This window comes from Phalacrocorax aristotelis, chromosome 23 (genome assembly GCF_949628215.1).
Source record: "Phalacrocorax aristotelis chromosome 23, bGulAri2.1, whole genome shotgun sequence".
Lineage (NCBI taxonomy): Eukaryota > Metazoa > Chordata > Aves > Suliformes > Phalacrocoracidae > Phalacrocorax > Phalacrocorax aristotelis.
Window position 1 is genome coordinate 7,960,771 of NC_134298.1, and position 13,762 is coordinate 7,974,532.

Consider the following 13,762-nt stretch of genomic DNA (forward strand, 5'->3'; position numbering starts at 1 on the left):
GGCACCGGCCACCGCCTGATTGGCGGAGGCGCGTCAGCTGGTTGTGCCGACACCGCCCGGTGGGGTCGGGTGTGGAGCCGCAGGCACGCGAGGAGCGCGCGGTTCAGATAGGGATGCGCGCTGCCCTCGCGCGCTTCCCGCCGTCCGCCCGCCCGGCCCGGCCCGCCCCGGCCGTCTCCGCCGCGCCTCTCCGCCGCGGGCGGCTCCGGCTCCGTGCGGCGCAGGGGATGGACGCTGCGGGCCTCACCCTGAAGCTGCTCATGGTCGGGGACAGCGCCGTGGGGAAGTCCAGGTGCGGAGCGAGCGGGCCGTGCGGGCGGGGCTCTCTCGACATCGGGCTGAGCTCTCGGTTTCTTTCCCCGCAGCCTCCTGCTGAGGTTCACTGACGGCGCGTTTGAGCCGTGCCTGAAACCCACCGTCGGTGAGTCCGGAATCCGCCCGCCCCCGAACTGGGGGCGTTTGGGCTTGTTTCGGTTTGGGTCCCGGTGGCGGGAGCGGGGCCGGGGAGGGCCGCCGGCTGCGAGGGCGGGCAGTCGCCGGTTCCTCCTGACAAGCCTCCCCTTCTTCCGCCTTAGGTGTTGATTTTAAAGTGAAGAAAATGGTGGTAGATGGCCATACAGTACAGCTTGCAATATGGGTAGGTTTTGTCCCAGGCGGGTGTGCGGAGGCTTTGTTCTCAACAGATGTAAAAAAAGGGCTCTTCAGTTTTTTCTTCATTTTTTCCCTCTTTCTCTTTCCTCCACCCTTGCTAAAGTCTTCTGCATGTTGAGATTGTGTACTTAAGGTGTAAATGCACAGAGGATGAGTGTCTGTCCTGATGGTACAACGAACAGTTGCAGACAGGGTTATTTCAAAACACTCGTAAGTGCTTCATTGCTCTAGGTTTTAAATCGAGGCTTAGGATTTAATTGACTGAACTGCAGAAAAGTGACGTTCTGGGTGATGAGCTGCATGAGGGGCCATGCAGCAACTCTGTGTGTATACTGCACCAGAAGCAGTCCAGGTGCTTTATTCATGGGCGGCGGGGGGAACACAAACTTGATCCTGAACTGTTTGGTTCAGATTTACTGGGAGACTTGAGCATTTCTCCTGAACTTCCTGATGCTGTATTTCCAGCACCTGCAAACTGGGAAATCAGATTGCAGCCGTATGCACAGGATTACTTATAATATTAAAGCAGCACTTTTATTCTCCTAAATGGAATGAAAGAGCCCTAGAAGGAAGAGTTTTTATGTGTATGGTCATAGGTATTTGAGAAAGAAGATGCCATTATGAATTAAGTAATTGGGACTATTGGAAAAGAGCACAAATGTGACTTGGGCTGGTATTAACAAAATTAATATAAATGCAAAAACTTGAATTATTTTCTTGTTTTCATTCACACTTTGTGCATGGGACGCAGAGCAAGAGCGATAAAGTCACGCTTGCTCTAGCCAGTGAGCACATGTGTTGGCCATGTTCTGAACATGCCGCGCACAAAGTAGAAGCTTTGGTGAGAGTAATCAGGATATGTTTGCCCTAATAATCACACAGGGGTGTGTCTCCTTGCTGTGAAATGAAAAGCAAGGCCAGAACTTGCACAAGTCGTATAGCTGGAAAAGGCACTTTGCAGTAGTCTGTAACAGCATCAGGAGAAGTTGCTAATTAGGGAGGAAAAAAAAACGAGTGCTGTTGTACAATGTAAAATAAAAACTCTAATGCGTATACAGTGCACCGAGGTGAAAAAGAGGCTTCTGTTTTAGTGCCCATGTGTGCATGGATGTACAATCACCTTAGCAACGAAGACCCAAATTAAGTAAATATATCGCCAATTTTAGTTTTTTTTTTAACAAAGAAGAAATAAATTACAACATAGCTGTTTGTCTGTTGTAATCTGTACATAATTTTTTTTTTTGTTAAAATCATATTTGTGTAATTCTTTTGCCTCCTTTGTTCTGCGGGTTTTTGAATTTCATGTTGCACTTGGGAGCTATTTCGAAGATTCGTGAAAGTAAGTGTGACATACTGCAGTAATAATTGAATGAAACTACTGATTTTAAATTTCTTATCTGCTTAGAATCTTGGCAAATTTTAAGAAGTTCTTTCTAACTGGATTCTCCTTTCCTGCTGTGGAGAGCAAAGGGGTGTTTTTGGAACTACTATGTCTCCTTTCCTGCAGTGTCTCTCACTGGGAAACCAATTATTCCTCACCTCATTCAGTTCAGCTGATCATTAACTGATTAAGCCTAGCTGCTTGGCTTGCAGCAACAGCCTTTTATGTAATTCTGGAGTCCCATTGACTTTCTTGCCTCACTCTTCGTTAGAGGTGCCTGTGCTTATCGCTTTAACCTTCCATCAAGTCCTCTGCATGCTTTTCTACCCCTCCTTACCAATTTTCTGCTGCTGCTGCTTTCTGACTGCTTCTCTCATTCTGTTTTATGGTTTCACATATCCTTATTGGTCAGGAAGAATTTACCTTTGTCTTCTGTAGTTTAAAATACATTTTTTGTTCTAAATATATTTGAGTAAGTGTGTGTGTTTTGTTTTGTTTGTTTTTTCTTTTTCTTTTTTTCCTCTATAGGACACAGCAGGACAGGAGCGCTTTAGAACACTAACTCCCAGTTATTACCGAGGAGCTCAAGGGGTTGTTTTAGGTAGGAGGTATATAGAAGAACAACATAATTAAAAACAGTGTGGTCTTTATTACTACCCAGATGTCTATGTCTTTACCAAAGGAGGTTGTCTGAGAGAATCAGAGGAACAATTACGGTTTTCACAACATTACCGCATCATTATCTCAAACACTGAGTGTGCAAATCTTCTGGCAGGAAATAATGCTTCTTCAAAATGTTTTAAATTAAAGGTACAGGTATGTCACGCTGCAAGCTGTTCAGTGGATGAATTATTAGCTTTGTAGTAATTCCTTTGGTGAGTTTCTGGTAATAAGGCAAGTTGGGTTTTGTGTTGGGTTCCCCCGCACTGCCGCCCCCCTGGATGTTTTTACATTTTTTTCCAGAAACCATTGATGTGATTACTGTAAGACATGAGGTTTGTAGCACAAGTAATGGATAGCTAGACCCTTTCTGCATGACAACACCAGTTAGGAAAAGAAGGGATTTCTTATTCTCGGGGATTGTGAAGGCTGAACACCTTATTGTACAAAATAACCTTTCTGACAGTGATGCAGCTTTTTAAACTTTAGTGATTAAGTGAATGCAGTTATGAAGTTACCAGTGACCAAAAGTCGCTTTTTACTCAAATCCATGTTTTTAGCAGCAGTGCATACATATAGCTAGCTATACATTAAATGAGGAGACAAAACACCTATTTTAAAATATTCTGTGTGGCCCAATTCAGAGCTAGTAACAGGTACAAGATTTCAAATGGTAAGTCTGATATCCAGTCACAAATCTGTTGCAGAGATGCTTGTGTTCAGTAATCCCTAGTGACTTTGGGTGAGCACAACCAATGTATTCCCACTCTGGGAAGAGGATATGGTTGATACATTATTTCTGTAATACTCTAGTACTGCTTTGGGGAAGGGGGCAGGGGCAATAGCTAGCTAATAGGGACTAAGTTCTGCCATAATGAAGTAAACATAGTTCAAGACTCTACAGCTGTTAAACATCTTTTCCTCTGTTACCAGTGTATGATGTTACAAGAAAAGACACTTTCACAGGACTAGAGAGCTGGCTGAATGAGTTGGAAATGTATACCACCAAAAGCAACACTGTGAAGATGTTAGTTGGCAATAAAACTGATAAGGTCAGTTTAGAAATGCATCCTCTTACACTCTTCCACAGATTAATTGGTCATGACAGAGTATAAATGTGAGCTAAGTGCTGAAATTAACGCATCTGTTGTGTGAGGAGGTGATATGCTCTGTAACTGAGAAACCTAGGTTGGGCAGGCTCTACTTAGTACCTTATTTTTGAAGCAGATCTTGTTAAAGATTTTAATGGAAACTCTCTTGAAGACATGCAACTGATGAGAGAGATTCTCTTAAGGTAGTGAGAGGTTCTGCCTAGAAACTGCTGTACACTGCTGAAGTTAACTGCCATGCAACAGCACAACTGCTTCTTTCTTTTTAACCACCAGACTGTGTTTTGGACAGGTGGTAGGGAAGGATAATTCAGCTCTTCAGATGGCTATAGAGTAGTCATCTGTGTGGGTGTGAGGTGCACTGGTTGCTGTACATTTCTCAGCCGTTTTGACGTATCTTGGATGCCGGTTTGCTTAGTGAGATGTTTCACTCTTGCTTTACTACCAGAGGTTTCCAGTGTGGCTATCCTGAACTAGGTTCTCTTCTGCCCCCTTCCAAATCTGTCAATTTTCAGATTCCATGGTATGCCTTTTCAGCTATCTGACTACTAAAACCTCCTTTCTGGCATATGTCTTGCTCGTAGTTGATTCAGAAGATAGCAACACATTAATTTCTTACTGATTTGATGTTGCTGCTGTTCAGTTTGACCCCCTAACAGCCTGCCTCTAGCAGTAAGCTATCTGTAGAGTGGGGAAATCCAATTGCTGATTGCTACATGGTTTTATAGACTTTTTTTCTTTTCAGCAAAGCTATACTTCTGCAGTGGTGCTTTTCCAGGGACTTCCTGAAAGTGGCAAGTGTAGCTTACTTTAGTCATGTTCTTCATTTGTCTCTGCAGCCTGATCGTGAAGTAGAGAGAAGAGAAGGACTCCAATTTGCTAGGAAACGCTCGCTGCTTTTTATAGGTATGTAACTCTGTGCCAAAACCTTGAATATTCTTACGTTTATTTTGGTATTGCTAAGCGTGAATGAAGCGTACAATTGTACTTCAGTTACATTTTTTTAGTACCTAATCAATATGGGTTCCTCTTGCTGCATTAATTCATATGCATGGATGTAGTTTTTAACTTTTTTTCAGAGATGCTCTGCATTGACTGCAATTGGAATTACTTTTTTCTGAAAGAGGTTTACTTCATATACTGTGTAGGCATGAATTTTATATTCTCTTGAAGCTAGCAGGATTTTTGAATTCAGAGCCCAGAAGACTGGAATTTTTCTCCTGACTCATGTCAGCAGGGACCTTGGAAATGAAAAAGACATTACCCAATGTAATGTCTGTTGCAGCAACATAAAAGGCGATATTCTTAGACCAACAATAAAATGTACAATACTAAGATATAAAGATGGGGAACAAATTGTGGTTTGTTTTTTGTGGTGGTTTTTTTTTTAAAGTACATTTTAGGTGAAGCTTCTTGAAAAGATTTCCAGAAGGAACTGGGTCAAGCACATAGGGGAAAACATGTAATTCCCTCTGTGTTCTTTGTTTCCCAGCTTAGTAGTGGAATAATTACTTTGTAGATTTACTATCACAACTGGAGAACAATTTCTGTTTCTCTATTTTGGAGAGAATGGGGACCTGTGGCATTTTTTTAGATGGAAAAATTAGATGCTTCAGACTGGGATGCATTTCTGTTTATCATAATCAAGTGAGAATGAAGAGGAGGTTCACTTATTTAAAAAATTATATCTTCTCTCTGGTCCCAAAAGAACTTCTTACAAAGTGGAATATGCCCTGCAAATAAGATAAAATACTTTTTTTTTCTCCCCCTGCCCCCTCCTCTCTTTCTTCCCCCTCCACCAGAGACCAGTGCCAAGACACAGGATGGAGTGCAACATGCCTTTGAGGAACTAGTCATAAAGATCCTGCAGACACCAGGTCTTTGGGATAAAAGCCCAGAGAAGCGGGGAGTCCAGCTAATGGAATCTTCAGTACAGCAGGATAAAAGCTTATGTGGCGCCTCCTGTTCACTGTCTTAAATCTACAGGTGGCTGTTTGGTCTGAACGGAGTGGACTGTTTTTTTTTTTTTTTTTTTTGACGGGAGGGATTGCAAGCACTAGTCTGTGCCTTGTTTGACCCACCACCGGTTGTACAGATCCAAACCTTCCCTTATGCACAACTGATATCTCCAGATATTTTTCTGGTAACTGTCAGATTTTTCACTGTTAAATCACAGTGCTTCTTAGAGTATTGTGCTTTTGCTGCATGGCATTCAGCATGGACTTTTTCTGAAATTCCTGCCTTAGCATAGGATAAGGTAGTACATAAGGTAATACTCCATTTTGCGATATTATTGAAAAGCTGTTCTTCCCCAGAATGGCATGGGAGTCTTCCAGGCACCCAAGTTCCCTTAAATGTAGTTAAGAGTCAAGGGTCACCCTGGGCAGTGACATTGTTTCCCTATTTCAGATGGTTTTAAGCAGTTGAAATTGCTACGTGTCTCCAGATAGTAAGTTGAGTTACTACTTCAATTTTCAGTTGTAGTGAAGAGGTGTATCTATGATCATTTGGCAGGACAAAAACCACTTCCTGTGCAGTAGACTCTAGGTTACCCCTTGCTGCTCTTAAATATTTTGTGGCGAGGATCAGTGGTGAAATGGAGTCGTCATTTCTGGCTGGTTTACACTGTGGGTCTGTTTTACAGTTAACAGGGCTCTCCGCAAACCTATGTTCCTGCCCTCATTCAGCAATTGCAGGATTAAAACTAAGTTTAATATAAAATGTCCTGATTATGGAAGACTTTCCACTAGGTGAGTCTGGCTGTCTGCCAATCCCATTATGGAGTTCTGACAGGTAACTGCTGCTTTTAATCTTTTTTTTTTCCCCCCTCTCAATTAAACTCACTGCCTTTTCTTGAAAACAAAACTGACTTATGGAAGATGTTAGCCTGGACTCTGACCTTGGTAGTAATGTCTCTAGAAGACTTCTGGTTCATTGCCTGCAACACTGTAAAAGTATCAAATCTGGGGACAATATTAAAAACATTTGAAATGTGAACTGAAGTGCTTGTTTACAAGTGACAAGTCCAAAGACAGCTGTTCATTACAGGACACTGTCGAGTCAGAACAGAAGAATTGCCCTTTTTTCAAGATGTATGTTTTGATGATTCATCACTAGCAAGTTAGTTTATATTAGTGGGAGTGCCTTCCCGAGTACCAGCAGTGATTCGTCATGAGCACTACCACAACATGGCTGAAGACAAGGCGCATAAACCTCAACCTCACTCCAGAACTGTTCTAGCTTATTCTCCACAAAGTCACTCTTTGTAGAACTGTTTTCTTCTGTGAGAAGTGTGCCTGTATAATTGTCACTGAAGTGAATAGAAATACTGGTATCGGGCATTTGCATCAGCTTCTGTCTGCCTTGCAACGGATGTAAGCGGCTGCATAGTTGGAATATCACTCTTTTGTATTTCCTGTGATGGAGATGTCAGATCTTATAATAGTTTTTAATGTCTTTAGCAGTGGAAATACATCTGCCTACAGCCAGCTGAAGGACTGCTGCTTAAAATTCCATCTTGGTTTTGGTCTATAAGATGTCCCTTTGGAATACTTATTCGTATCAGGTTATGAGAGAGTAGAAGAGAAAGTAGTTTCTGTTGGTGTGCCTGATAGCAGCTGGATAGGCTGCTATCACATATCACAGAGGGCATGAATTGTTAAACTACCGAGTGTCTATTGGGGAAAATGTGAGTATGTCACAATTTGAGATTGTCTGGAATCAGCAAGGTATAACTGCAACAGGGCATCGACACAAGAAAATAAGACTAGGAAGTCAAGTTCAGAAGACTGGAGGCCATGGCAACTGTGACAATGCCATAAAACCAGGTGGGAAGGCTAGGAAGGAGACAATCATGAGAAGATGACATGAAGGACTACTGATCAGCAGGCCATACAATGGGCCTGGTGCATTCTCTGCTGTCTGTGTAGATTTTTCTTCTGGTGATGGGCATGACTTTGTGCAGTGAGCTTGTTGCCACGGTAGTGACTTCTTTCCTGCATTTCCTGGGGTTAAGGAAGAGACTGGAGAGACGACAATGTGGTCTGTTGCTGTCCTGTTGAATATGGGCAAAACTGCTTAGCTGGTCTGTGCTGCAGTTGGTATCTGCCTTCCTTAGAAGGCCTCATTTTTAAGAATGGCATATTTTTCAAAAATAATTAAATGGCTGGCAGCCCCTTTAAAAGTAACCGTTTTCCTTTGCATCATGCTTCAGTTTGCTGCAAATGCAATCCTACTGAATGAATGCTTCCTCTATTGTATTTTGGGGCAGGAGAAAACCCAGAGCCAAAATCCACCTTGATTAGTTTTTGATTTGTTATTTATAGTAATAACAAATTTTGAGGGAAGTGAACTTAATCAGTCTTTCATTCAATTTTAAATATAGTCAGGTCTGAAAGTAGTAATGTAAACATACGCCCATCCTTATTAGAAACTACAAGAAAAGTGTCTACAGTTCTGGATTTGTGAAATGAAATATAAAATTGAGTGTTTAGGTCTGAGTGAACTAGGCCTGTTATGGAATGCTTATATGCAGCAAAAAAGGTATCATCTGGTTGTCTAACTTTGTCTTTCTAACCTCAAATAGTGAGGAAAACAAACTATATTGCAAATTTGACTGGTGGTATCACTAGAAGTTATCATACTCTTCCTATGATATCAGAAGCTAGTCCATGACATAGTGAAAGTCCTGTGAAAATGAACAATAGCTCTGATGAAGATGGGCCACTGTATAGTACTTAGCCTATTCTGTCACAGTTGCAAATTGTGAGCAAAGAGCTGTGGTAAAGAAAAATCTAGGTGCTGTTGACGATTTGATTTGCAAGAACAAGCTAGAGTTTGGTACACGCTTCTGAAATTGTTGCAGCCCCATGCTTCAGTCAAGAATTTTGTTATTTGGTTGGTTGGGATTTTTGAAACACCAAGATGGTATTTTTTACTGAAAAACTGCTAATAAGCATCTTGAACTATTTAAACTATAAATTGAACAAAAGTAAGAGAAGAGGGAGCTGCTATTGGTGTGAAACATTTGTAGAGATCCTGTTGGGAAATTCCAGTCCTCCTTATCACTAGATGTTTTAAAACCATCGCTAGTTAATATCTCAGTAAGTGGACTTGTTGAATTACTATATTGTCAAATGAATTTGACTTCTGATGAAGTGAGAGCTAAAATAGATGAAGGAAGGTTTTGATCCAGGTTCATGCTTTTGTGAACAGAAAACCCCTTAAACAATACTGCAGTTCACTTGCTGTGAGCTGAGGCACAGTATGACTGGTTTGGCACATAAATAGGAAAATGTTACTGAACAGTGTTTGGGTAGCTCTGAAACAAGAGTTCTCCCCTTCCTGTCTCTGCAAGTCTGAAACATTCCTATTTATACTACTTCTATAAAACAATGAAGACTTGGAATGCTCTCCCCAAAAAAAACTGTTCCAAGGTTTGTTGGGGGATGCTGACAGAGGAAGAGCTGGGTGAAGGGATTTGAGGCTGAGTAATTTTGTAAGACTTGTTTTCACTTAAAAGGCTTCCCCCTGCCTTAAGCAAGATCTCATGTGGATAATAAGCCTCCACATGCACAGACCCAGCATTTTAACCTGGGCAGGATTTAGGTAATGGTACCCCGAAGTCTGTGTTGTGACAATGCCTCAGGCGGTAGGGAAGTCTTCGGGTAGATATAGAACAGAGGGCTTTCTTTAGTCTGTGACTCCCTACATTGAAGTAATGATGGAGTAAGGACAGAAAAAAAAAAAAATTGAATGGGTCCCTGCTTTCATATCTTATTAATTTGTTTACATGCATATATAAATGGGAATGCTGGGGGAAGGAAAACAAGTAGTGACAAAAACCAGCAAGAGAACATGGTGGCTTTGCATATGACTGAGTGCAGAAATGAGGAGAAGGTGGTGGGTGTTTTTTAAAAAAATAAAATATATACGGGCAATGGACAGGGCAACATAACAACTGTGAGAGGCAGTCTGGTGAAGGGTCTTCTGAGACTGGTGTTACAAACCTGTTCTCTCTTGCACAGGAGGATCGAAAGTGGACTGGCCAAATTGAGAGAGAAGAGCTCTTGGAGAGGCTGGCCGGGACACAGCGAAGGGACAGGGAGGGCGGAGTGTTGGAATGAAGCCTTTCAGAGGAGGGAGCTGGTTCTGTTTGTTCCGGGGGGGGTGGGGGGGGGGGGGGGGTGTGAGGTGTGCATGTGTGTTGCATAATATCATGGCATGGATCCACAGTTTACAAAAGCAGAACTATAGCTGTCGGCCTTTCATTTCCACTCAATGTTTCCAAAAAGCTGCACCACCCCACACAAAATTACATCCATGAAAGGACTCCTGCAGAAGGAGTTCTTGATAAATCATGCCAGCTTCAGAAGGGGCCGTCTATAACAGAGGGAGCTAAATTAGCACCTAATAGGTGGCAGTACCTTCCTGCCTCATCTCCTGAAGAGTTAAATGCCTTTTCGGAGTTCTCTTCTGCAATTTTTAGAATGCAATTGTGAACTCATCCTCAAGCTCCCTGTAGTCTCGTCTGCTGTAGTATCCTTACAAAGGTCTGCTTTCAGTCCATTCTGTATACAAAATCTGTTTCATAGACATGCACACCCTCCGCAACAAACGGAACCACTTTTTTGAGATTTTAACCCTTTTCATTGTTAAAATGTGTCTACTGAAATGCTTTTACGTTGCATTCTTCTTCCAGAGCTTCCAATAGTCGCTGTCATTTTGTGCAAATTTATGCTGCCTATCATCCTGTACCATCCAGATGTGGAAATGTTGCTCCTTAATAGGGCCTCAACCGCATCTTTCACTAGAGATCATCCTGTTTGGGTTTTCTGCCAACCTCAGTTCTCCTGAAGTTTTTTTTTTCCAAATTGCCCTAACGCGTGGACTGCAACCCCAAACTTGCTTTGTCATTGTGATTCCCACACACTTTTATTTACTTTCGGGCTTGCCTTGGATGGCTGGTTGTAAAGGTGATTTCTATTTCTGTATTTGCAGATCTGTATTTGCACTGAAAGAGCCTGCATGTGTAGTACACATGCTTTTACCGAATTGCAGTGTATTATCATTGCCTCCCCTTACCTAGTCACATCAGCTGTTCTGTTGCTACTTTCCTTCTGCATACAGCTATGCTCTTAGATCTTTCCAAGTGAGATTACTTTACCTGCTGGGTGGTGCCTGCAGCTGCGAGTGCTGCAAGAGAGTAACTAAAGTTACCTAGATGTAAGTCTGACCGAAGACAGAACTGTGCAGGGAAGGGATATGACAGTAAACTGCGATAACGGTACAGCCCTTAACGTGCTGTTATGGAAAAGCTGAGCTAAGCCAACATCCAATTGCAGGATGCACTGAAAGGTTGGGGTGGGGTGGTAAGGCAGTGGAAGTGTGTGTGCGTATGGGGGTAGATATCACAAGCTTGTTTGACCATGGGCATTTGCAACTTTTGCAATATATGTGCCATACAAATATCACTTTATTAGCCAGCAAATGTTCTTTTTTTTCAGATCTGTTCATTTTTGTTTATAGCTCAGAGGTAAGCAGAACAGGAAAACAATGAACATCACTGTGGAAAACCAAGGTATTTTGACTTGTTGACTGTAAGCCTACCTATAGTGAAAGGAATTCTGAGACTAGTTGGCAGGGATGTACTTTAATTTTTATTTTGTATAAATATTTTATTATAACTTCAAACTAAATACATTGTGTTGGGATGTTTTAAAATTATAGCTACTTAGTTTTTTTCTAGTTCAAAAACTAGGTCATGAGTGGTGTTCCCCAGGGCTCAGTGCTGGGGCTGGTCCTGTTCAATATCTTCATTGATGATCTGGATGAGGGGATCGAGGGCACCCTCAGTAAGTCTGCAGATGACACCAAGTGGGGCAGGAGTGTTGATCTGCTGGAGGGCAGGAAGGGCCTACAGAGGGACCTGGACAAGCTGGATCAATGGGCCGGAGCCAACAGTATGAGATTGAACAAGGCCAAGGGCCGGGTCCTGCCCTTGGGCCACACCAACCCCAGGCAACGCTCCAGGCCCGGGGCAGAGGGGCTGGGAAGTGCCCGGCGGAGAAGGCCCTGGGGGTGCTGGCTGACAGCTGCTGGGCATGAGCCAGCAGTGCCCAGGTGGCCACCAGCCCCCGAGCTTGTGTCAGCACTGGGGTGGCCAGCAGGAGCCGGGCAGGGATGGGGCCCCTGTCCTCGGCCCTGGGGAGGCCCCACCTCGAATGCTGGGCTCAGGTTTAGGCCCCTCGGGACAAGGGGGACCTTGAGGGGCTGGAGCGTGTCCAGAGAAGGGCAGCGGGGCTGGGGCAGGGTCTGGAGCACAAGTGTGCTGGGGGGCGGCTGGGGGAGCTGGGGGGGTTTAGCCTGGAGGAGGCTGAGGGGAGCCCTTCTCGCTCTCTGCAGCTGCCTGAGAGGGGCTGGAGTGAGGGGGGTGTCGGTCTCTGCTCCCAGGTCACCAGGGACAGGACGAGTGGAAATGGCCTCAAGCTGCGTCAGGGGAGGTTTAGGTTGGATATTAGGAAAAACTGCACCGACAGGGTTGTCAGGTGTTGGAACAGGCTGCCCAGGGAGGTGGTGGAGTCTCCATCCCTGGAGGTATTTAAAAGAAGGGTAGACGTGGTGCTTGAGGATATGGCTTAGTGGTGGGCTTGGCAGTGATAGGTTAGCGGTTGGACTCGATCTTAAGGTTCTTTTCCAACCTTAACGATTATATGATTCTATAATATACAGCTACCTCTATCTTAAAATCTGAAAGTAGTAAGAAAGCATTAGGTAATTGGAAAAGGGAGCAAGAAAAACACTTTCTAGAACAAAATTAAGTTAGAAATTTGGGTTGAAGGCCCGCCTATACACAAAAAAAAAAGCATGTGTTGTCTCAGTGCTAATGGATGCTTTGCTGAAGTTGTGTTTTGTTGCTGTTTTGTTCTGATATGCCAAATGAGCATTGCCAGTATTTTAATATAAATCAAGACCTAATCTTTCTATTGTATACTCATGTGCATGCCTAAGCAAAAATAATAATTTCGGTTAGGGCAGAGCAATAAGCCATAGTGTTCTGTTTCTTTATAAAAAGGTCACCAGGACAAGAACCTTGCTTTTACATTCCAGAAATGAAAACTAATTTCAGTTACAGCCGCAGCCAACTTTTCACTGAACAGTTTAGGAAGCCATTGAATCCTAGGCAGTTTTTCTTTGGTATGTCTTTTCAACTTCCTAATTAGGAACTTGAGATGCTCACAGGTTTTACTACTTATAATTGTGTCTCATAGGGGGGAAAAAAAGGCTACTGCTTATGATGGGTTGTGCTCAATTACCAATGACAACTGTAAGGGAAAGCATCTTTGTCACTGTCCCGCGTATTTCCCTTGCGCCTCCTCAGGTGCGCTGCACCAAGTTTTTCTATACTATCTGAAAGGGCAAAACAAAGTAGTATTTCAGTGCATTCTTAGTACCTTAGATGTGAATGTATCTGGGATACCTGTTTGTAAAAGGTAGCTGATGATGAGCATTTTTTGAATTTAACATACTTTGTATCCCATTCTAGACAAACTAAGATGTGTTTATTTTCAAAATAAGTTTATCTTTGTTTAGAAAAAGCCACTGATAGCTGATCATTAAAATATTTATTCAAAATCTGTAGGTATTACAGATAACCTGTGGCATATTCTCAGGCAGGAGGTGGAAGAGCAATGTACAGTCCATATTAACGGTGTTATGTATTCTCCCACAGAAGAGTTGACTGAGGATGCTAATAAGTCATTGGTGTACAAAGGGAAGAGGACGTGTAAGAGTAGGGGAAAAAAGGATGAAGTATACTTCTATTGATTACAGTTTTCTTAGAATTAGCTCTGATGACAAAAGCCACAGCAATTTTTTTTTTTAATGGCAGAACACCAAACGCTTTCAGCAGACTGCTGCAAGATTCCTTATCTCCTCACAAGAGAATTAGGCATGCTGTTCT

The 13,762-nt window shown here is 42.9% G+C and overlaps 1 protein-coding gene across 3 annotated transcripts; it reads left to right on the top strand.

Moving 5' to 3' along the window:
- Positions 1-42: 42 nt before the first annotated feature.
- Positions 43-11,523, top strand: LOC142068063 (ras-related protein Rab-18-B-like). Of its 3 annotated transcripts, XM_075117292.1 has the most exons (10): positions 43-292; positions 366-421; positions 576-637; positions 1,970-1,990; positions 2,561-2,633; positions 3,626-3,744; positions 4,641-4,707; positions 5,604-7,404; positions 7,449-7,706; positions 9,828-11,523. In XM_075117292.1, the coding sequence occupies exons 1-8, from the start codon at positions 114-116 to the stop codon at positions 5,777-5,779; spliced, it is 753 nt and encodes a 250-aa protein (XP_074973393.1). In that variant the 5' UTR covers positions 43-113; the 3' UTR covers positions 5,780-7,404; positions 7,449-7,706; positions 9,828-11,523. The 3 variants fall into 3 exon arrangements, with proteins under 3 accessions (XP_074973393.1, XP_074973392.1, XP_074973394.1); XM_075117291.1 differs by having other exon boundaries at positions 7,449-11,523; XM_075117293.1 differs by lacking the exon at positions 1,970-1,990 and having other exon boundaries at positions 7,449-11,523.
- The last annotated feature ends 2,239 nt before the right edge of the window (positions 11,524-13,762 follow it).